Source organism: Ipomoea triloba, chromosome 7 (assembly GCF_003576645.1).
Source record: "Ipomoea triloba cultivar NCNSP0323 chromosome 7, ASM357664v1".
Taxonomy (NCBI): Eukaryota; Viridiplantae; Streptophyta; class Magnoliopsida; order Solanales; family Convolvulaceae; genus Ipomoea; species Ipomoea triloba.
The window spans coordinates 1466584-1491392 of NC_044922.1; the positions used below are offsets into that span (position 1 = coordinate 1466584).

Here is a 24809-nt window from a genome sequence, read left to right on the forward strand (position 1 = left end):
GAAAAAATATATTTGAATTAGGTGTGTCAAATTGGGCCAAAGCCCGTGAGTTGGCCCGCATCCACCCTGCGATGGGGCGGGTTAGGGCCGTAAGAAAATAGGTCCGCAAAATAACGAGCCTAACTGGCCTGGCCCGCGGCGGGCCACAAGCTTAAACAATTGGGTCGATGAAAAAGCTTTGTGGTGCATCTGATCTCTAACAAGCTTAGACTAGCGGCCCATATTAATTAGCTTATGGGCCTCCAACAACCAACCGTTGGTATAAGAATTTTAGGCAAGTTTTGCCCAACATCGTGTAAAATTCAAACCATACAAAGAAAATTGCTGGTATGCTGATTAAAAAAAATAAAATTTATAGGGGCTCGTATCAATACTTTTTTTATTTTTATTTTTATATGACATTCAGTATTGTCATCAATTACTATGAGTTGAGACTAATATGGATACGGCACAAGTCGCGGTCTTCATAATTTTACACTTACTTTGGGCTTTTTAATATGGCGTGCACGCGTCACAAAAATCAAGTCTTAAACTTTATTAGTAGTCGTTTTCAAAAAAAAACTTTATTAGTAGTCAGTTTATCTACTGCCTTAAACAACTAGGTTAAACATGCACCACTTTGAATAACTATTGGTTTCGGGATGACAATAGAAGAGAGAGAAGGGAGAGATAGAGAAATAAGGGGAAGATTGAGAACCTATTAGTCTATAGCTCGGGGGCTAATCTACAATATAGTACTTCTGTTTAGGGGTGTTTACACTACTTTTCTTGTGGAATCGTTATGAAATTAATCAGCCAATTCAGTAAATTAAACATTCATCTGCTGCACACACACAATCATTCTGCAAGCCGCGCGCGGCACTGAGATTTTGTAACGCATGTGATGAGGATAGAAAAGGACAGTGAGAGAAAAGTACAGACAAGATTTCATGCCTTCAACCTCTCTAAGATAACGTTAATTAAATTCTACTACTTTTCTTACGTTTTCTGTGGTTTGATTCTATGCTATGGAAGACCTTAAGTTTGTTTAATTTGTCGTTTGTACAGTTAGGAACAAAAACTGTATATTGCGGCGAGTGGCTGCCGCAGGCTGCAGACAGCAGAATATGCACAAGATCTTGTGAATTTAATTTTATTCACACGATAATCGTCTGCTTTAATTTTCTAGCCGCAACTCAACTACAAATATTTGGCTGCACTCTTGTCGACACAATAACTTGTATTTACTAGCCCACAATTGTGACATTTGCGACTCGCAATGAAGGTAAAGAGTGAAAAGTATACTCGCATTTTGCACCTAATTAAGTTGATCTATCCGATAATTAGCGTAGTAATCACTACGTTCCAAATTCAATTGTTAGTGGAAGTTGTCTATTAGCCTTGCTAGTTTGATGTGATTTGCTGGGCAAACTAGACTGGTTTAACTTTTTATGTTCATTTATTTGCTAGGATGACAAGGTAGGTTTACCCAACATTTTCGAGTAGCTGTTACGGGAGTTCTTGTAAATCAAAAGTAAACTCATATTTTTAGCCTTGAGTTAATTTCAATTTTAGTCATAAATTTATGTATCATTCCACTTTTAGTCATTTTTTTCAGAGGATCACTTGTTGATCCTAGTATTATTGTAGAATAACTATTTTTTGTCCTATGTCAACAAATATATTTAAATAATGATGTTAAATAATACAAGAGCATTTTGGTTTGTTTATACATATAGTGGGTTGACCCGCTATATTTTTTATTTTTATAAAATCCCTAGTTCATGTCTAGAGTCTCTTGTCTTCTTCAATTGCAATCTATGCCTCCGCAACCTAAGCCTCCATAACAGAAGGATGACACATAAATCTATGACCAAAAAATGAATTAACACTTAGAGTTGAATTGATTAAAATGCATTCATATTTAACGCCATTTAAATAAGTTGGTTGACAGATGACTATTTGCAGTCATGTCACGATAATATATACTAGGACTAACAATGTAAGGGGTGTTTTGAATAAAAATGACTAAAATTAGAATATCATATCGACTATAAATCTAGCACCAGAAATAGAATTAACTCTTTTTTTAAAAACAATATAAAAAGTGATGAGAAGTATGGTTGAGTGGAAGTCTAGAAGGTCAAACTTAGCATTTTGTCATTAAAACATGATGCTAATTAGTTGGTATATAAAAAATAAATAAATAAAATTACACCAATACTACTAATTATAACTTGTTATATTAATATTTATATAGTATGTAGTAAGTGTTGAAACTAGCTAGGCAAAAATAGTTGTTGCACTAGAAAACCTGTTTTAGTTTCCTCAAATGTTTTAGCTCTTACAATAGAGTTCCAAAATGATATTTGTGCTTAGAGTTTAATTCCTAAGAGTCTTTTCCATAAATAAATTCTCATTTTCTCCCTTCATTAAGCTGTTTTACTGCGGCTCAATGGCATAATTTCTGACATGGCTCAAAATAAAAAGTGTTTATGGAGGAAGAATATACTATAGGTAATTTATGGAGGTGTCTTTGTCATTTTGGATTTAGAGAAGAAAATTGATGGAACATAGTAAAAACATATGCAATGAGTGGTCTTTTTCATTTTGAATTTAGAGAAAAAAAAATGAGAAGAAAATTAACAGAGCGGAGTAAAAGTGTGTCTAGTAAGTAAAAATTTGTCTATTTATGTATGTTTTACATTACATAACGCGTAAATCGACAATTCACTATCTCAATATATATGTAGGATTTGGCCCTGTCCATATTGAACCGGCCAAAATGTGAATATATATTCTTTGGTCCATCAAAATATCAAAACATATATTTTGGTTTAATTTCACTGCACGTTGTTCAATTAATTTAGACTGAACAATAATATTCAGACGTCCAATCTACAAAAAGGCAATCGGACGATGCAGTGATGAACCCAACATGGAAGGGGTCAACGTCTAGACGGACGTGATGATAATGATATGATCCATTTCGGTGCCGCCAGGGGGTTACTATCTTCTCTTGGGGTAAATTATCTGATTTTTTGTTTGTGGAGTTTTAGTTATTCAAGGAATTTGGACTACCTTAAACTAGCGTGACTATAATGTATGTTACATTTATGTTTTTTAATGATAAATTATTAGATTATAATACTTCTAGATATAGATATTAATATAGCTAGTATACAATGAATCTGCCAAGTTCCTATGAGATAGGACTATCTTAGCTTAGCTTGATTATAATGTTACATTTATGTTTTTTAATGATAAAACATTATTGCATTACAATACTTTTAGACATAGAAATTAATATAATATACATTGAGTCTACTCACATTCTTATGGTATTTGAATTTATAATCTTGAAGTAAGGTTGAAGAGTTTCACTTTTGTCACTAGATTGAGATTTAAGAGGTCAATGCTTTACATTTTATTGTTTTGTGTATGATTGATCTTTTGACTATAATAGAATGTTCGGTTTTAGTGCATGACTATTAATTTGACTAAATTTAATATTTCAACGCGTTGAAACAACCAAATTCAATCCTGATGTCCTAAATGAATGAATTCTGATCATCATTAGTTAGTGTTTGGTATAAGCGGTGGTGTATGTCGGGGGAGGATTGGAGGGGGAAGTCTAACATTCTGTCATCAAAACGTAGGGCTAATTACTATGTAAATATTATATGGATATAAAGTTTCGCATTTGCTCTGCGGGACTAGCACAGTTGATTCGACCGACTACCCTAAAGTCTTACTTCAATGACGTTGTGGAGATTCATATCCCGTTAGGAAACTAGAGGGTCATTGGGAGACCTTAACCGATCAGAAGTGAAGCTGGGAGGATGGTGCTGGGAGATCGATCACGAATTAAAAGAGATGAACTAAACGTTATAAAAATGGTTAATAATTATTTTTCTTAATATTCCCACCATCAACCTAAAAAGCAAGCATAATAATGAGAGACAATGATCGAAAATCTTATAATAAGGTGCACTTGCCACAATTATTAGTTGCAGGCTGGGTGTGACAACAATTGAACAACCTCCTCGTTATTGCCCTCCATTTGACTGTTGACTTCTAGGCATCGTTGTCGGACTTTTATTGCACCAAAGTAACGTTAATTAACCAACCGCCTAGTAATATTCAAATCATATTATAAAAGTTCCTTATATCAAACATTCCCAACATGTATCCTTGTTTAGAGTCGAAATGAAGCTAGCTAGAGAATGAATTATCTATTGTTAATTTAGTTCAAATTTCAATTTGATTACATAAACACTGCATATAAGTGTATGTGCATTTACACTCGGTTTCTAAAGTGAGAATAAATGGTTAAATTAGTCTCGAGTAAGTTGATATCACTCTTAAATATATTATGTAATATGCATTAAGATGATTATTTTGAACCCTCGTAGCATGACGATCTCCAGTTTCATTCTAAATTATGCACATGTTATTGTCTGGTTCCAAAATAAAAGTAGGTTTGTGTGAAAAATTGAAACACACCAAACACATATGTTACCCTTTAACAAAATATGTAACTTGACCATTTGATTTACATGAAAGCTCATAGCCATTACTTGAATGTGCGCTCTGTATGAATCTATTCTAGTGACTCTACTCACCCTAACCAGCAAACGACTATAAAGAGGTAAAACAACTTAAGTTGTTCATAGTTAATCGGTCAAAACTAAAAAAAGTCAATAGAGAACTCCTAAAGAAAGTTAAATTCAACTTGAAATTTTATAGTTATCAAGCATGTAACATGATCCTTAAATTGCTGCCTTGATAGATGCATAAATAGCTAGATGTAAAATTAGCTCATCCTTGTAACTGAGAACTAATTCGGTCATTCTTGCCCATCTTAGGGACCAAAATTGCAATTAAATCGACCTTTCAATTTATAACACCATATTAAAATCTACTTGTTTATTAAGATATGATAGATGCATCATACATATCAAGATTGTTTGTGTTTACATCTTTAAATTTGTGTAGATAAACTTTGTTTTCTTCTAATGATCAACCAGTGTATCACATCATTCCCATACACGTAAACACTTCTTGTTACAAACAAGATCTCTCCTTGTATCTTCTTGACAATGAAACTAGAGAATGACATTAGTTAAGCACACTAATAATCTATGTTTGTGTGTGAATACAACCCCAATAGCCATCACACCAATTGTTATACCATGGACCATGGTTCATATTACATTGCGAGTCCTGATATAAAAATTTTGTACGAACCTTCAGTTAACTCATTTTGTACCTACAGTTAACAGTTTTGGTACATGTAAACAAATAATTTGATAATTGCTTACACATAATATGATAGTTACATGTATAAAAACTGTCAACGGCATGTACAGAATGTGTCAACTACATGTACAGAATCTTAATATTATATTTGGACCAAGGTCTATATGGTATAATTTGCCCCATTCATGACAAATTATTCTGTAGACCCGGTTCAAAATACACAATGTACATACTGAATGATCAAAATTTATATACTGAATGTTCACAATTTATATACTAAATGCTCACAATTCGAATTCTAAACATTCAGTATATAAATTGACACAAGTTCCCTTACAAGGTAGACCCGGATCCATGATATAACTATTGCCATCAGACTAATCCTCTTTAGTTTCTTGCATATGTTTCATGTTTGAGGAAATTATATAGTTAAAAGTAAAAATTGTGCTGTTTAACTTTGATATTTTTAATTTATAAGGTACATATGGAAACAGGTTTTTACTTTACATGGACAAATGAAAAAATTAGAAAATAATGGAGATGGTAGAAATAGTAGAAGCTAGCTATATGGAGTGAAGCTTTCGGTGGGGTTAGCTAGGCATCAGAAATGCACAACAACATAACAACAACCACCCAAAAAGTGAAAAAGGCAATTGATCATCAACTTCTTAAGTGGTTTCCCACAACAACATTAGAGCACTAATGGCAAAGAGGTAAGGGGAATCTTGGTCCCCTCCACTTACTTTATGGTAAAATATTAGGAGGGGCACTGTTCCTGCATGCCCTAATCATTTTTATAATTGCATTGAGGTCAACACTGCAATGTAGCTTAGAGTTCAAGTCATCTTACTAGGCCGGACGGCATGTTGGATTTAATTTGATTCCTTGTATGTCTACATTTTTGAGTCCTTTCAAGTAGTAGAATCAGTTTTTTCTTCCTCTAATCATATTTGAGGGCTTAGGATTCCCTGCCATGCCCTAGCTTAGGAGAGCAGCAAGAACGGAAGGATATGGTTATAACCCGTGTTGCAAAAATCCCGTCTAGGTACCAATTAATCGCCGTCTAGGCACTGGCAAGCCGCCTAGCGTATCACCATAATCGGTAGTCCAGGCGGCTGGCCGGCTAGGCAGTCGACTAGGCACCATAATCGGTAGTCTATGCAGCTGGCTGGCTAGGCAGCCGACTAGGCACCAGCTAACTTAGGCCGCCTGGGCATCGACTAGATTGCCTAGTCAGTCGAGAGATGGTTATTTCACCCAAAACGACATCGTTTTGAGAGAAATAACCCTAAATTATTCAAACTCTAGATATTTTTAAAATACGCAGAACTAGTGAGACTCGATCATGCGTTATTGTTCTTAAATTTCACCTCAGTGACCAACTAAACTGCCCATGCGGACAACACATAATATATATTTCATGCATGCGTGGGAATTATATTGAAATGAACAAATATTAAAAAAAATTATGTATTTGCAAATATTTTTCTTTAAATATGTGTAGGATTTTTTTTATTAGAAAAATATATCATCTTAATACGTTTTATATGTATAGTTTTCATAAATTTCTTGACATGACATTTCAAATTAAACACAACTAAACTCTAACCGAGAGTTTCTATGCATCATTTTTGAGTCCTCTAATAGGATGGATTGTATTTGTTTTATTATTTATTTACAAGTATTTGTAATATGTACTTTAAATTTTTTATTATTATTATAAAAATTAGACAAGTTTATTTTATTTACTCACCTCATTGAAGCTTGACATGCATGGATGACTTATGGGAAAATAAATGACAGTGATTTGGTTAGGAGTGGCTGTAATGCAATAAAACCAATCAATTCTAACGTTGTTGTGGAATTGCGTTTCATCATGTTTTGGAGGTATTTGCTTGTAACTTGCAGTGCTTGTCTAAGAATAGCAACGTTTTAAAACAATTAATCACATCACCAATAAATAAATAATACTACTTACTGTCATCCAAAATAATCAATTTTTCACCTTTCACTTTTAAGTAATTTCAGCGCCAAATTAAATGTTTTTTTACTATTAAAGGGGCATACGAGGAACACCAAGACATAATACAATTCATTATGTTTTTTTATTATTAAAGGGCCAAAGACCTTATGGTCTTGTGGGCACCCGATTTACACGGATCGAGTTTAACATTACGCCTTCAGAACGTAATGCTGATTACTTTGTGTGCTACTAACTATAACTTTTAAATAGTGATAAGTGTGTGAACTGACAATTGGTATAAGAATTATATATATATATATATATATACAAAAACACATACTTATAGTTGATCAAGTAATAATTATAAAATTGTAGGATAAAATATGTTGCCGCCAAAAATGATCGGATCGTTGGTGATGTGTCATACTCCTAATCACTCTTAGTGATCGGAATCGCTAATCACATAATAATTGCATGCGTTCAACCATCAATTCAAATCAAACATTTTCTATTGGAAAAAAAAAATATGAAGACAGTTTAAAACTAAAAATAAAATTAAAAATAACTCTGCCGCCAATGATGTCACCATCTCACGAAATTTGATTTTTATTAGAAGTATTTTTTTTATGAGATATTTTAGTTTTAATTTATGTCAATTGAAAATTCACGGTTTATATTTTATAATAGTATTCATAGGTAGCTTGGTCATATACTTAATTAAGTTATAAATTTATGGGTTTGTATTAATAATTTTATTTAATAAAAAAAAACTCCAAATGGTCACTACCTATGGTACGGTAAGACCTAAGTGCACCTGATGATAGAGTTAGGAACAAGTCTGATCTACTCCTTATATAAAAAAAATTAAACTATTAAAGTGAGTGACACGAGAGATCTGTCACTGCTATTCACACCTATGAACTATGTGCAAAGAATTTGGCTAAGAAAATATTGGTAAGTATTAAATTATTAATATTTTAATACAACAATCATACTCCACCTCCCGAGTATTTCTTTCAAAAGCAATATGTATATATTTTGTTTGAGCAATATATATGCAGCTAGTGTTTGAACTGATATGCTATCTTTTCAACTTTTTAATGCAGTAGTTGGGAGCTCTTGTAAAAAAAAAATATCTCGGTATTGCCCATTCCTTTTCTTCAGTTTAATTGCATTTTAGACCCTCTAATCCAATATAACTAGCCAATTCTCCTACAATCTTTAAGAATTAAAATTACATTTCATGGAAAAAAATACTTTTTTATAACACAGGTTTCAAAAAAAAAATAAAAATTAATGACGTTAAATACAAACGCATTTCGATCTTCAATTATGGATTTTTCAAAAAAAAAATAAACATAAAAATATAGCGAGACCAACTCACTTTGTATAAAAATTATGGAAATATTTTTGTATTTAATGATATTTCAACGATTTTGTTGACGGATGACCAAAAATGATCACAACAGAATAATACTATAACCAAATGTAAATATTCTGATAAAAAAAGGACTAAAAGTAGACCGCCACCTATAAATTTATGACCAAAAATGAAATTAACTCTATTTTTAAATATATAAATTTATTCATTAACACTAAATTAAATATTAAAAATATTAACTAATTTAAGTTACTAAAACTTTTAACCCGTGTTCGCAACCATTTTTAAAAAATGATTTTTTTTTAAGTATTACTGACTCTGTTATAATGTAGTATCTGTTCATGAAATACAAAGAGTCAATACCGTCTCCACTGAGGCTCGAAACCATGACCTCCCATTTGAGAGAGTCACTTTGTGCCAATGACCTTTAAGAAAATTAAAACTTTTTTTAGTCTTATCTTGTTTAATTAGGAAAAGAGGAACACATAGTGTTCTTATTATAAATACATGTACCATAAGTCATATCATATACTTTATGGAGATAATTTATCTCATAGCCATCCAATCAAGACCGACCATTACAATTTGCAAGAGTTGTAGTTTATGGAGGTCTTTAGATAAGAAAAAACTATCAGTCAATATATGTATTTTGCTTTTTCTATTATGTGACCTTAATCAACTTCTACAAGCAAGATCTTATCCTAATCTTGATGATGTCAAACTATAATACAAATTTAACTTGCAAAACCAGCTTCTTGCATTGGGGGGATTGTAATTGATTAATGTACGGTCAGATTGGCCCTGGTGTCGTTAATTTACTGTTGTTTCACTTTCTTTTTTTTTATTTATCCCACAAAATGCTAAATTTCTTCCTCGTCTCACATTCCGATCCGGTAGAATAGTAGGGGTAAATCACTAAATTGGATGCAATTTTCACAATGTGTCTGTCAGGGTATATCCTTTTCCACAATCTATAATTCAGGGACCAACTGAATTGCACGTGTGGATCATTTTTTTTTTATTGACATCATGTATCCCAGTTTAGTGCGGACTAAGCTTGAACCCTTAGGACGCCACACCCTACAACCCTAAAGGATAGTAAATCGCAAGTAAGTACTCGGCTAGCTCTAGTTAGGTTCCCAACACGACATGTATAATTATGCGCACAAGAGGCCGCTTCCACGCTGATTATCAGCTTCCCAATGAGTCTCAAGTTCCCAGCAGCAAACCTAAGCAAGTCACAAGTGGACGTGACTTGCGTGCCCAGCAAACATGTCAGGATGGTCGTCAATTAGCAACTATGAATTTTTTATTTTTATTTTTTTGTATTTTCTTTTGTATTTTTTATTTTTTGTTCATGTTATCTACTTAACATTATTTTAAAAAAAAATTAAAAAATCCGTCTCAAAAACCCAACCACTAAACCAAATGGCAAATAAACGACTTGGTCCCTACCATGTCAGTCCATACAAAATCTTAATGAAAGATGACATTTGCCAGGTCTTGTCCACAGCTTAATTATTTTTGTGAATACTTAATCATCATCACCATTCCATTATTCCAGTAATTTATTTGGTTTACGCGTATTAATTACTTTTTCTTTGATAGAACAAAGGCACCATTATCTAAAGATTAATTAAAGATTCAAGTCAGGTGGGTTATGTTATGTAGGTAAAGCCTAGCTCCAAACATGCTCATATTTTATTCCCACTTGATATATTTTAATTTTTAACTGTAACGTTTTCTGTTTTCTTATCAATTTAAATACTTAATGGTTTGTAGAATTTTACAATTCACACCAAGTATAGCATTTTGATGCATTCGTCGTCAATTTTAGTGCAGAAACATCTATTATCAATAATTATTGTTTGTTAGGTAAGACACCGATGTCTTTCATGAGAGCTGGAAACGGACTATTAATTTTCCGATTGAATTTATAATACATTTATTATGTAAAGTCACGTTTAATAGTAAAATTTTTAGACAATATACTATATTTATCAGGTTTGAAATTGAACAATATTTTAGGATAATATAAAGTACTTTTTATGCATGTATGAAATGGAGAGGCCAATAAGATCAGAGGAGCCTACATGGCAATTAAGTTCCATTGGCAACTCTTTCACATGCATGCCATGAACAAACTTAAAGCTTTTGTTAGACATAAGAGATCAAATTTCCACAGCATTATAGGACAATGAGGCCCCATGTAATGTAGAATCCTCTCGAAGTCCCATCATGTTGGAACATTCACTTTATATATATATATATATATATATATATATATATATATATATATATATACACACACACACACATATCCTATTTATACGTTTGTTTTATTAATTTGCCGGTGGCCCATAGTCTCAATAACTAGATAATGTCATATATATTTTTTACAAATAAATCAAATGAAAAAGTTAATTGAGTAGTGGTGTGTCTAGGGCTGACAAAGTGGACCGGAGCCTGCAGGTTGGCTTGTACGTACCTTGCGGTGGCCTGCAAAAGAGCGGGCCCGTCCATTTTGACACCCCTAAGTTGCAGGCCCGTCCATTTTGACACCCCTAAGTGTGTCAATGGAAGAAACTAGTAGTGTCAACTGGTTTATGTTAGTTCATGGATCGTGAGATAATTTTTTTTTTTTTTGAGTACTACCGACTTTGTTACAACACAATGAGTCAACAGTTGCCTCCACTGAGGCTCGAACCCACTTCCTTCCATGTGAGAGTGTAAACCGGGTGCCACTAGACTACAAAATTTTTTGCTGTGTCGCATAGATTCGTTTGGTGATTTAGGTAGTTTTTAATTAGTTGATTTGTTTTGTTCTTTTGTATCAAAAAAATAATAAAATAGAAAAGCAAATTAAGTAGTGGTGTGCCAATGGGGAGTTATCTACTGGCCGGATGATGGATGGATTGACAACATTACTTTGGGAAGCTGATGGATCACAAAGGTGACCACAAAAGTATAGTATTCTTCAAGATTTGGCATTACAAATTAAAAGTCCTTTTTCAAAAAGATAAAATTACAAAAAAAAAAAAAATGCTTTACATTTTTTTTTTATGTCACTCCAATTTAGAATGTCGGAAAGCAAGAGGAGATTAATAAAAGTATTATTGAAGCAAATACAAATCTTAATTAATTCCCAAAAAGAAACTTGTAATTAGACATAAAGTAGTGGTTTACTTTGTTGATGATGTTTGTTTAGGAGGTTAGTTAAATCAATTATTAAATTACTAATATAAAAGGTTTAGTCATGATAATTATGGTGTTCAATTAAACATGATTACAATGAAAATTAAAGAAACAAATGGAGGGAACAATTAAAAAATTTCTTTTATAATAATCGATGCGATGAATATGTTAATCATTATGAGAGTATGAATGAAATGATGCGACATTCTTTTAACTTAATTGACTAGTTATGTTGCACAAAAATGTAAAATGAGGAAATGTGAAAATGAAAAAAGTAAGACACAAAACACATGTGAAAAGTACACATACACACACATATATACATATATATAGGGTCAAGTTTCAGTGTGGTCAAGTCTTAACGTACGGTCAGTGCGGTCTCACCATTAGGTATGCAAAAACGTACCAATAGTGTTAGGAAACGCACAACAATGAAATGTACCAATGTACCACAAAACACACTACACAAAAAAAAAATGCAACATACATCACCACACCTAATGGTGTGTTTTCGAACGCTATATGTTGCGTTTATGTGTACCTAATGGTGCATTTTCAAAACACAGAAACATAACTTTTAAGAATTTTCATGCAACATAGTTGACAAGTGATCTCTCTAATTGCACTAGACTAAAGGGTATTGGCATAATTTGTAAAGATTATGAATTACTAAGCAGAGGTTTGGAGGTGTGAGTACACTACCTTGCCATTGAAAGCACTGACTATTACACAAGCATATGAAAATAAAGTTACATTTTCATTATTAGATATAAATTTTGGTACGGTGATAAATGATTGATCTGACAATTGGTATCAAAGCAGATCACATGCAATTGAGACTGACTAGTGTTAAATCAGTCGAATCCAGCATCCTACTATGTTTGGACCATTTTACCCTTACATATTTCTCGGGCGGTTGCCATCCCTACCGCTAGCAAGGGCGATGTTGTGTTATTGAAACACACGACAAAGTAGCACTGCTTAGTCACATGTATATACGCTACTAGCTAGTGATCTTTTAAGGAGTAATAATAGTAAGTCAAACATATTAGCACAACTAAAAATTTCTGCTGTTACAACTACCAATAATAAGAAATTCTTTACTGTACTAAATATTACAAAAGTATGCAGACAACCATTATAGAAAGACTCATTTACAATAAAATTTTGTAGAATTCCACGTGGCTTCACCATTTTGAAAGAGAATTATATCCAATGAGCACATGATCATTAAGTGTGAGAATTATGTTCCACCCACTTGGACACACATTTTTAGGCGGCTTCATCATATTAATTCTTTTTTCCCAAAAGGTTGATCCCCAACCCCAAGGGCCCACGCCTCGGGCGGCCCGACAAAGCATATGAGAGGATGTAAATCATGGTAATTCAACTGAATATAAAGGCTAGAGCTTTGGAGCCTCCTCACTTTGAGATGTTGCTCCCACACCACTGCTGGTGAGACTCAATCCCTGATCTTTCTTCCCAAATTTCACTAATGTGACCAACTAAGTGCATGTGGTATTTGGTACACATAAAATGCAATCCAATTCCTATGCAATTCCACAACAATCAAAATTTCGTTGCTTGGTTAGAGCAAATTGCAATTCCCTCAAACTATTGAATTCACAACCCCCCCCCCCACCACCCTCCCCCAAATTGAAATTCCAATGTAATTCCACAACTCATGGAAAAGGTAAAAAAAAAAAATGTATATTGACAAATTTACCCTTATTGTAGCATTTTTCAAATAGCTTTATATATGTTGATTTTGATAATCGGTAAAGGTAGTCCTCTATGCAGAAAAACACAAAAGCTACAAATAAAAAACTTTTAATATTTTTTTAAAGACCTAAATTTAAATTTGAATTTGGAAAAGATACAAAACAAACAAAAATCACTTGTCAATTCAATTCAATTTTAAATTAAATGATTTTTTTTAATTATAAACAAAGAATTGACATGAAGTCATGATCAATATAAAATATGACACATTATCTTTCTTATGTGAACGTACACACGCTTTCTAGGTAGAGCAATATAATATAATTAATTTTATTTTGTACTGCACAATTAATCATGGTTAATCCATCACAAAATTTGATTCCAAAACTTTTGAGATTCAAAAAAAAAATTAAAAGATTAAAAAAATCAACACTAAGAAAGAAACAATACTAATAACATCGTACAATGCCAGTGGCCTTGTGGTTTATAGGCACGAAGTAATTCTCCCAAATGAGAGATCATGGTTAGAGTTCCGTGGAGTGATATTGACTCATTGTGCTTCAGTAGGTTGAGAAAGTAGTTATGAACCAATATTACACATATAAAACAATTCAATTAAGTATATTAATACAATATTAATTAATTGCTAGCCGCTCAACCGTGAAAGCACTAATAATTCTTAATGATGTTACTTGCTTCCATGTAATTCCATTTCTGAAATGACCTAAGAACGTGCTGTCTCTCTTTGGCCCTTATTAAACCATTCTACTAAAAGAGATTATTTATTAAAAAGCATGATAATCCGTTTGGTTGATTTCCCACTATCTTAAAATAAAGGATTATTATTTAATCCAAATCTTTCTTTTCACTGGCAGTGATTTCATTGTATATATATTCTCCTCAATGTGTTTAAGGCACGTACAATCTTTCACTTGTGGGGATGCTAGCTAGGATCTTGTCTGTGGCACATGGCTGTATATGCAAAGTGCAAGACATGATTTATATGTCTCCCTCTATATATTTGTGTGTAGTGTTAATTATGTAGTAGCTTCCATGGCAAGCCAAACAAAATTAAGATAGAAGTCAAGAAGATAGTTAACCCTAAGTCACCTGTCAAAAATTTTGTAGTCGAGCATCATAGATGTGGTTTTTTCAAGTGAGAAGTCACAGGTCCGAACTCCAGTGGAAACATTGACTCTTTGTGCTTCAGTAGGTTGAGAAAATACATATGAACAGATACTACATTGTAAAAAAGTCAATAGTACTAAAAAAAAATGGTGGTCGAGGATGGTTTGGATTTGGTATATGTATATAAAGGAAGGACCTTATGAGTTGACTTGGAGTGGCTCAACTTGATTTGGTATATGTATATAAAGGAAGGACCTTATGAGTTGACTTGGAGGGGCTCAACTTGCTTGACTTGTTTAATTTTGGGCATAATGCAAGAGGTAAGAGGCTAGCTAGGAAAGGTACATAGAGTTGGTGGAGATTTGCCAAAAGTGATATGTTCGTTTAAGAATGAAATTTAGGCCTATGTTGAGTAATGCCTTTTGGATCTACTACTATACACTAGTCATTCAGTTCATGTATATTTAATTATATTCATCACGTCTCGTGCCACCTGACCTACCAACAATATTATTGAGGGTAATGGTTCATGAATCTGAATTATTTAACCTTATGAAAACTAGGCCTGAGTGTCCAAGGTCAAATGACAATCAAAGTTGTGTTAGAACTAAACCAAAAGAGCAATGATCCATGCATCCGAGTTTAGGCAAGTTTAAGTGTCCATTATCAAAAGGTTATAACAATTGTGTTAGAATTGAGCCAAAAGAGCAACGGTCCATGAATAGGCTGATAGAAAATAGATCTAATGGTGCAAGGTGAAAGGAAAATCGAATTTGTGTTAAATTGAACAAAAAGAGTTTTAAAATTATAATATATATAATTGTTGTGTTGAGACTTGAGAACGTGTAAATCCAGTATTCTCATGTAAGAGGCATTATCTACTCCAATTGGCTTGCTGCATGATGGGGCATGGCAACCACCCTAATGAGTTAGGTGTGAGGGTGTGAGGACAATCTTTAATTATTTGCGATTTGTGTGAGTGTAATGTTTACATGTGAACATATATATTTTGTTTATATTATGGCAATATTGGATCCACTATTAGTCAATATTATCATCCATGTAATGTTAACATCAATATATTTGAAACTTGAATTTGAAACTTGATATCACTACCACCCATGTCTATGAATATAACCGATTATAGATACATATTGCGAGATCTTAATTATACTGACCAATTAAAAAAGAAAAATACTATTTAGACAAAATTTGTTACCAAATAATTTATTTAATGTTGTGATATGTGATATATATCACAATCGTTTTATATTTATTGTCTAAATGCGAGTTGTCTAACCCTGTAACGAATTAATTATGTAAAGTCACATCATATAATAAAAAGATTTGGTGAAAAATTGGGTCTATGCAGCACTGTCTTGCAGGAGCAGTGTCTAATTCAGAAAGAAATTAGGTCACAATAATGCATTCCCACCGCACTAAAATTAATATGAATTCGTCCCATCAGAACTCTTTATCTGCATCTGGGAGGGATGTGGAGGCCTCCACATTGCTGCGGGTGAGACTCGATCCCTGATCTTTGGTCTCAAACTTTTTCTATGACCAGTTGAGTTGTCCATGCGGACATAAAACAAAATTCCTAGCTATACATAGTCATGAATTTGTATATATTTGCCCAAATTTCTGACCTGTTCTTTTCAACAGACAAAATCATTAGTTTTGATTTTGGAAGGGAAAATGAAAAATCAAAGAGTTGGTACTCCTGCTTTTTTGCACCTGATATTAATATAATTATAATTTAGACCCCCTAAAATGACCTAATTAAAGTAAGACTCCTTTGGGGTATCTCAAGAATGTTTGGGGACTAAAGTCAAATAAACTTCAACTATGGGTTGGAATACTTCATTTTCTTTTTTATATTTTCCCCTAAAAGAAAAAAAAAAGAAATAAAAATTGGAATAATATGTACTAATGTACTACATTTTCTATTTCAATGTCCAACTCCTTTTGATCAACCACTTTTTTTTTAAGGTAAACGTAGCTATTCCATTAATTCATAACATAAAACGTTTACATCAATGATCAATGAAATGGTAAACCATTCCTTACAGTCAGACATAGAAACAACTTTTCTAACTATGCTATAGAAAACTTGAATCGCAGACTGTTTCATAACTATGAAGCTATGTTCCTTCAGGGAGTTTAAAGCTTCATCAAAGATCTGGGTCTTCGTCATCATTCTTTTTTGCTCGCCCAGGATACGATCAACACTTGTCGAAACCAAACTAAACGATTTATGCTAATGAAAATGAAAAGCTCGTGAAAGTAACGAGAGGAAAAATGCTCGTGAAACTAACGAGAGGAAAACACAATAATAGAGAAAATAAAAAGTAAAATCAAAGTAGGGTTGGGAGTTCAAGACTACCAACACAAACCCCAATACCTACCTACTATTATTTTATTCAAAGAGAAAGAAAACGGAAGAAGAAGATCTGTGGCGGTGGTCGGAGGCGGACGGAACTGCGACGGTGGTCGGAGCGGAAGAAGAGCGAGAGAAAACATAGAAGGTGACCAAAACCGCCGACTCAAAGCTCCATTAGAGCTCCGGCCGGAGGCCGACTGTGGAAGCTGAAGTTGGGCAGCAGAGAAAGGCGGCGTTTGGTTTTAGAGAGAAAAGGGAGGCAGCATTCTACAATATTCTATTTATTTATACATACAGCTAATATGGCATTCAACCAATTTTAACTTTAGCTAATTTCTTAAAACATTATTATACAGAAAACCTTGAGGTAATCGCAAATCACATAGAAAAGGTAATGTGTACTAGGAAGGCCTAAGAAGACTCCGTTATCCCTTAGGACAAGCTAAGAGAATCATGTTTCACTCACTTGATCTCCGTTTTCATAGCATGATTTAGCTATTTTTCATGGTTTGAATGGAAGTTTGGATGGCCAAGTCAAACATCCTACTATCAAAATGGGACATTGGTTGCTACACGATTATAAGGAAATAAAATTATGTCTTTACTACTAACTATTGCTTCCGTGACTCTTTTACAATGTAGCCTCTCATTTTGGAGATCCACTTCGTGTCACTAAATCACAAGATCATTAATAGATCAGATAATTAATTGTTATATAATGTAACTAATATTTTCACCCGTGCGATGCCGTGCGATGCACGGTCAAAGATATTATATATATAATTTAGTCTAATATAATAATAATAATAAAACTAAATGATGAATAGAAATAATATAAATTCATAATGCTAATGATAGATTGAACGTACACCCTGTATTTTTTTTTATTGCATTTTTCGGAAGTATCATATTAAAAAAAAATAAAATTCAACATTGAAATAAGTGCTACCATTTTTTTCAACTCCTAAGTAAGCAAGTTTATAATCCCATTGTTTTCAAAAAAAAAGTTTATAATCCCATTATGAATTAATTTGTCATTATCCTCTCAAAATTATTATTGATCTGAACTGCCACACGTACTGATATATTCTGTGTTTGCCAGTTCATATACTTCTAAACCCCCACCCAAACGTCGCAAGCAACGACCATAGTGGATGAATAGACTACCCACGGTTTTCTCTCAACATTTATGATAGACAACCTTCATTATTCAATTCTAATATATTTTTATTATTTTTATTATTAAAGCGATATCAACTTTGTCTTGTCTTATTATATATGCGCGTGTTGACGGTGTTATGGGACTTCATTTTTTTTTTCTATAACTCGCTAGAAGGAATACGTTCACTTTTGATTGTTGATTGCGTTACGTGATGATCTAGGACAAGGAGAACGGGGAGAATACAAACAATATAACTCAAACTTAAAGACTTTCAATAATATTTAAATTTGAACTTTTCAATACAAAAGTTTGTTTAAATAGACAATTAAGAAAATAGAAGAATGTCCGCATGAATAGCTTAATTGGCCACAGGGTAATTCATGTATTTAATCATTATTGCTTCAATTCATGTACCGTATCAAGTGACCTGGTCATTCAATTGTTTACATTATTAAACTATTATATGTTATCACACAATAAATAACTTGTTTTGTTAACATTCAACAAATAAAAGGATTAGAACATGAAATGACTTTGACATTCATAAGAACTTACTTAAGAGTGGTGCATGCACCCAACATTTCAAAATTAGGTAATAAAAATTATTAATTAATTTATCAAAAATTATCTTTGTCAAAGTAGAAACTTAAACAAATGAGAACAATAAAATTAATACTCGCGATTAAGTATAGAGTTTAAATATGGGAAGAAATGTGAAAGAAAAGGACTTTAAAAATACGGATTCAACATGTCGTTCTCCCAACACTCGTTAGTCTCAATGGGATTCAAATTCGTGATCTGTTGTGATACCAGAATTTTTTGGATCAAGTGCTTACCACTACACTATAAGCTATAGCAAGTAGTGAATGTTGCAACTTTACTTATTTATACTTTCTTAGCAATTAACGTCATGTTTCAATAGTAGAATGTTGGACTCGACTCTTAGAGCAACCGCCTAACAGCCATCAATGTAACCTATGAGTAATGTTACAGACCTCCTAAATTTCTCCTCCAATCTTTGCTTTTGACGTGGCATAATCTATCTGGTAGGAATTTTTAGTATTTGGTTAAATATACAACACAAATTCTAATATTTTTATAATAATAAAACTCAAATAATGTCATGATATATTTTTAGATGTTATTGGTTTCTTCCTAACATTTTTAATAACTTGTGTGTTTGTAAGTAGATACCCTTAAAAGGGAAAAACAATGTAATGTGGCAAGGGGAGGAATGTAAACAATTACTTGGGGAGTGAAGAAATCTAAGATAAATAGGGGACCCAAAGACAAAAAAATCTAAGTGAAATGGATTTTTTTGGCAGCAAAATCTAAAGCATTCTTCTTTTGTAGGACCTACAAAGATTTCATGCCCCCCTACTTTTCCTCTATATAACACCCAACCAACCTCATTTCACCTCTCCCCAATTTTTCCTAGCTCTCACACCCTTTACTCTTTGTTTTATTATTCTGTTATTAAATATACATACATATATATATATATATAGTTCTTTCTACTACTGTTCACTTAAAGTAGCTAACCAACACACTCCCTCATCTGCCATGCTGTCCTTTTGTGACAGTTAACAGCATTGTTTGCAGACACTACTACAGAAAACACCTTTAACGGGTCGGTTTTTTGAGGTAGTTATAATACATGGATACTAAGTAGTGTGTACTATGAAAGAGGATGCTGTTTATGTTGTGGTTGTTGACTGATCTGAACAAGTTTAAAGTTAGTTGAGAGTTGAGTGTATATATATAGGTGCAGTTATATAGTTAGTTAGTTATATATATATGATGAAGGAAAGTGGGAGGAAACAAGGTGCAACTTCCCCTTGTGCTGCTTGCAAGCTGCTGAGGAGGAGATGTGCCCAAGACTGTGTTTTTGCACCTTATTTCCCTGCTGATGAGCCCCAGAAGTTTGCCAGTGTGCATAAGGTTTTTGGTGCTAGCAATGTCAACAAGATGCTGCAGGTAATTATATATATGCCCCCTTACTTTTTATGTTTTTAGTGGTTTTACACTTTTGATCTCTCTCTGTATATCATGCTGGTCCACACCTATGGCGGTAGTACTCGATACAATTGTATTGTATTGAGTATTACTGGTAATAGTTTGGTTCTCATAGTATACAGTACAATCACATTACAATGACGTATACTTAGTGAAGTTATTATATTATATTCATTTGACTTTATAAGTTGTATTCTCCCTTATGACAAAGCACATGATATTATAACTATGACGACATTGTAAAATTTTTCATACATACACATTACAATTGAAGGACGAAAAATCTACTTCCAACTTTGCCCCTTCCTTGACCCAGTTGTCACCTCTGTGGTGTATCAATAGTTATAACATGAACCCGGATTCACCTTGCAATGTGAACTCATCACAATTTACATACTGAATGTTCACCATTCAAATGGTAAACATTCAGTTGTGACCACTTGTTATATATAAATTGTAAACATTCAGTATATAAATTGTGTATTTTAGACACGGGTCTAAAGAATAATTTGCCATGGTGTATGCATATAGTCCATATTTACAACCCAAGTTATTTGCACTACTAGCTATCGTATATCATTTTATGAGTTTTTTTATGCATTTTACCACTAAACTAAACAAGTTCTTTTCCTATTGCAACTAGCTAGTACCTCTATAGTATGAGCCTACTATACAAGCAGTTATTCACTATATATGAACAATACATGCCAACATTACTTGATTATTTGAACTTTTTAGTCGTTTTGTAGAGCAAAACATAATTTGTGTCCAAGATTGATGTGCCTTTTTATGGATACAATATATACTATCAAGAAACCAAATGAATTGTCCGAATGGGCAGTTTAATTGGTCACATGGGTAAAGTTTGGGAAAGAAAAAACCAGATCTATATCGAATCTCACCAGTAGCAATGTGGGAGTAACCTCTCAAAATGAAGGGAACTCTGTGTTAACTGAGACTGAGTTACCATGATTTAATTTACATCTCAAAATAAATAGACGATTGTGTGTAATGTATGATTCTTATACTTAAAAGTTACGGATTCAATTTTACTTTACCCTCTTAGTTGAGAGCCTGCATATCAAACTGGATCTTTCTATTGCGGGTCCCAGTGCACACCTTGATGTTTCTGTGGTCACCCAAAAAGATTATCCACAATTTAGAGTCTAATGCATACTTTACGACTGAAATAAACGGTCCATAAGCCCCACTCCAATAACCTGAAAATATATCAAAGGGAACCTTTATTGAAGTTAGCCAATTATGAATGTTCTTTATTAGTACACTGTAGCATGATCCTTTCTACGGACTCCAATCTATTACTTTTAAGATTGAGTCTAATTCACTAACAAAATTTACATTAAATCTTGTATATATATTACTATCTTGTCTTGTAGTATCATACTTTATATATTTTTTCATGTGATTTTCTATAGCGTTAATAGTATCAAGTACAACTATATATACTTTTTTTTTAATATATCTTATAGTATCAACACTTGTCAATAGTATTCGGGTACAATAAGGCATATCATATTTAGTTGTACCAAATATTATCGACGCTATAAAAATATTTATATATTCATTAGTCACTTATAAATTAACTTATCCAAAATGTTATTTTTCATTAAAAAAAATTACATTTGTTGATTTGTCTAGTATCACAACACCATTTGTGTTTATTGATTGACCCCATAGCATATTTTTATATGCTATAGTTTTTTAAGTGCTTGTGTATTAATGGAATCCCATTTCAGCAACTCATTTCACTCCTAACATATATTACTCTATTAGTCTATTTATAAAATTCGGTACAACTCTAACCAAGTTAGTTGAGCATTGATAATTATAAAGTTTTAAGTAATTTTTCATGGGAGCTGTCTATTGACATTCTTAGTTTAAATCAATAAACTACAGACTTCACCTATAGTGCGCATTTACATAACTATTGCGGATCTTCAGTAAATCAAAGTTTTAATCTAGACATTTGTTATATATATATATATGTATATATAGTCTTTTTAAAAAGCAGGAGGTGAATCCTTTGGATTCTTACAAAAAGACTAAAAAACACAAATTTTGGAAAAGAATAAATAAAGGAGAGGGGGCTAAGATTCAATTCCACACAATAAATAAAGCTTTGCCATCTTTAAGACCATTCAGCTCTCGTTTTTTCTAGGGGAAGCAATGGTGAGTCCAATCAAAATGAAGCATATAGTCAATAAAATGGTTATCCCTTAGTAATTGGGAAAAGTTGTACGTATTGTGTTTGGTTTTTCAGATAGATGTTGAGTTCACACTTCAATTGTAAAGATTAAAGGTGGAAACAAAAATTCCATGAAAAGTTTAGGTTTATTTTCTACTTTAATAATTTTGTTCTTTGAAACCATGGCTAATTAAGTTGGTGTCATTGTGACATCATCATTACATAATTTATACATACTCCATAATATATAATGTAATTGGCTGATTTTGGTCTTGTATATTCTAAATATAAAACGTAAAATACAATGATGTGTGCCTAACATTTTATAATAATTAATGAACTAGACAAATAGTGCCGATGATCCAATGGTATTTTTTGTATGATAGGTAACTATTGTATGTACTACTGAAATTTTAGTCATATTTTTTTTTAATTAATTGAAGAAAATCAACTGTCACTATTTGGTGATAATATATATTCAATAAACCTTGCTCTGTGACTCTTCAGGAGCTACCGGAGCATCATCGGGGCGACGCCGTGAGCTCAATGGTGTACGAGGCAAATGCGAGGGTGAGGGATCCAGTTTACGGGTGTGTAGGGGCGATATCATCGTTGCAGCAACAAATCGACATGCTCCAAACGCAATTGGCGATCGCGCAGGCTGAGGTGGTGCACATGAGGATGCGCCAATCGGTGTCCTTCGCCGCCGCAGGCGGCGGCGGAAACTCGCCGGAGAACATGGCGGCTTCGCCGCCGACACCCGCGTCTAGGCACGCGCCGCCGCCTTATCATCATCATCATCAAACCAGGTCCCATTTTAGCATGGACATGGTGATGGACCAGGCAACATGGGGGAATAGCCATTGTGGTTATGCTTAGTAGGCTAGTGGTTCGACCAACAACTAGCATGCTCGCAATGTCTTTTTTTTTTTTGGTTTTTGGGTCTAATATTTTGTTGGCTATCATTATGCTCTCTTTTCTTTATTGTCTGCCCATCTTTCTTTGTCACTTTTGCTCACTACACATCTTTATAGCTAGCACATATCCTGACACAACCCCACTGCACCCCCTTGAGATGATGATGATGATATTGATGTATATGTTATATATGAGCTATTATTATGCATGATATATATGCTTGTAGATATATTGATTATGTGTGTTCTTGGTTGATTATGTATGGCTACTTTCCATCTCAATCTTTATAAATTTAGGGATTTTAATTTATGCAGTGTTAGTATTAAAGCCATACATATTATATACGGAGTACTTAATTATATTGGTTACTATTAGCACTAGCAAGTGTCAACAATACTATGTACAATCATAAACCATACTTGGTTATAATAACTGATACCCATATATACCCTAGGCCTAAACAATCTCATAAACTTAATAGAAATGAAATTCTTCACTACCATACTATTCACTTTTTTTTTTATGAGTCATCATCGATTTATAATTAAACTCTAAAATTAAATAGTTTAGGTGGCTACTTACATCAAATCAGATCACCATTAGATTTCATGCATATATGGTTGATTCTTAATTAACCAAGCAAATTAAATAATACCCATGCCTAAAAACAAATTTTGAAACTCTAAAATTAGTCGCTCTTAACGGTGATTAATTTAACCTAACTAAATGAATGATCAGTACAGTTCAACTTATAATCAACTCTTCAAAGTTGTAAATAACACCCAACTTAATTTATATATAGCCCATGACTCCAATTCCTTCTTTTCTTTCTCTAGTTCATTCCATCTCCTCTCCAATTTCTTGTCAACCACTATATCCAACGTTGCATTTGGTCATTCTTTGCCTAAACACGACACTAGCTACAATCGATCTCTTACGTGTACGTTTTATTATTAGACTTTGTAATCACATCAAATGCTTAGATTTCACAACTAAACCAATTAAGAGCTAAAATGTGTGTGGTGATGGCGTGCTGCCCAATTAAGACCATTAAGCACACCACAAAATAGCTCTCTGATGTAAAGGGAATCTCATGGCGTGACAAGTGAAAGGAAGTTTCAATGTTTAGCAGGAAAATTAAATATATAATTTTTTTCAAAATAAAAACTTTCCTAGGAAGGGAGACACCAACGTACCCCAATCATTTTCCAAGGATCTATTGAACCGCAGGGTGAAGGTTCTCCACGAACATCAAACCTGTAAGATGTTAGAGGACCAAATTTATCGAGCAATTAGTTGTTCTGTTATGTTGTTTATAGACATATATGCTCAATTTGGACATCTCATTAGCTAATTTATCACTCTTTTACACTTATATATCCACTAAATTTTACAACGAAACTTTGGACATATTGTCCCCCCTTTATGAAAAGTTACAATTAAGTCATCAAGACAAAGTATAATTATATTAGCACGAGTAATGTAATTAATTAA

At 33.1% G+C, this 24809-nt stretch overlaps 1 protein-coding gene across 1 annotated transcript; it reads left to right on the forward strand.

Annotated features, from left to right (window-relative positions):
- Window positions 1-19627: 19627 nt before the first annotated feature.
- Window positions 19628-23570, forward strand: LOC116025748 (LOB domain-containing protein 4-like). The gene is made up of 2 exons (XM_031267078.1): window positions 19628-20152; window positions 22905-23570. Exons 1-2 carry the CDS (start codon window positions 19973-19975, stop codon window positions 23274-23276), a joined length of 552 nt encoding a protein of 183 aa, XP_031122938.1. The 5' UTR covers window positions 19628-19972; the 3' UTR covers window positions 23277-23570.
- Window positions 23571-24809: the final 1239 nt, after the last annotated feature.

What these genes read in the sequence shown, in the direction of transcription:
- LOC116025748 (XM_031267078.1), top strand. Translation starts at nt 19,973, where the DNA reads ATGATGAAGGAAAGTGGGAGGAAACAAGGTGCAACTTCCCCTTGTGCT. An exon ending in ATGTCAACAAGATGCTGCAG is followed by an intron (nt 20,153 to 22,904) that starts GTAATTATATAT and finishes GTGACTCTTCAG; the next exon opens with GAGCTACCGGAGCATCATCG.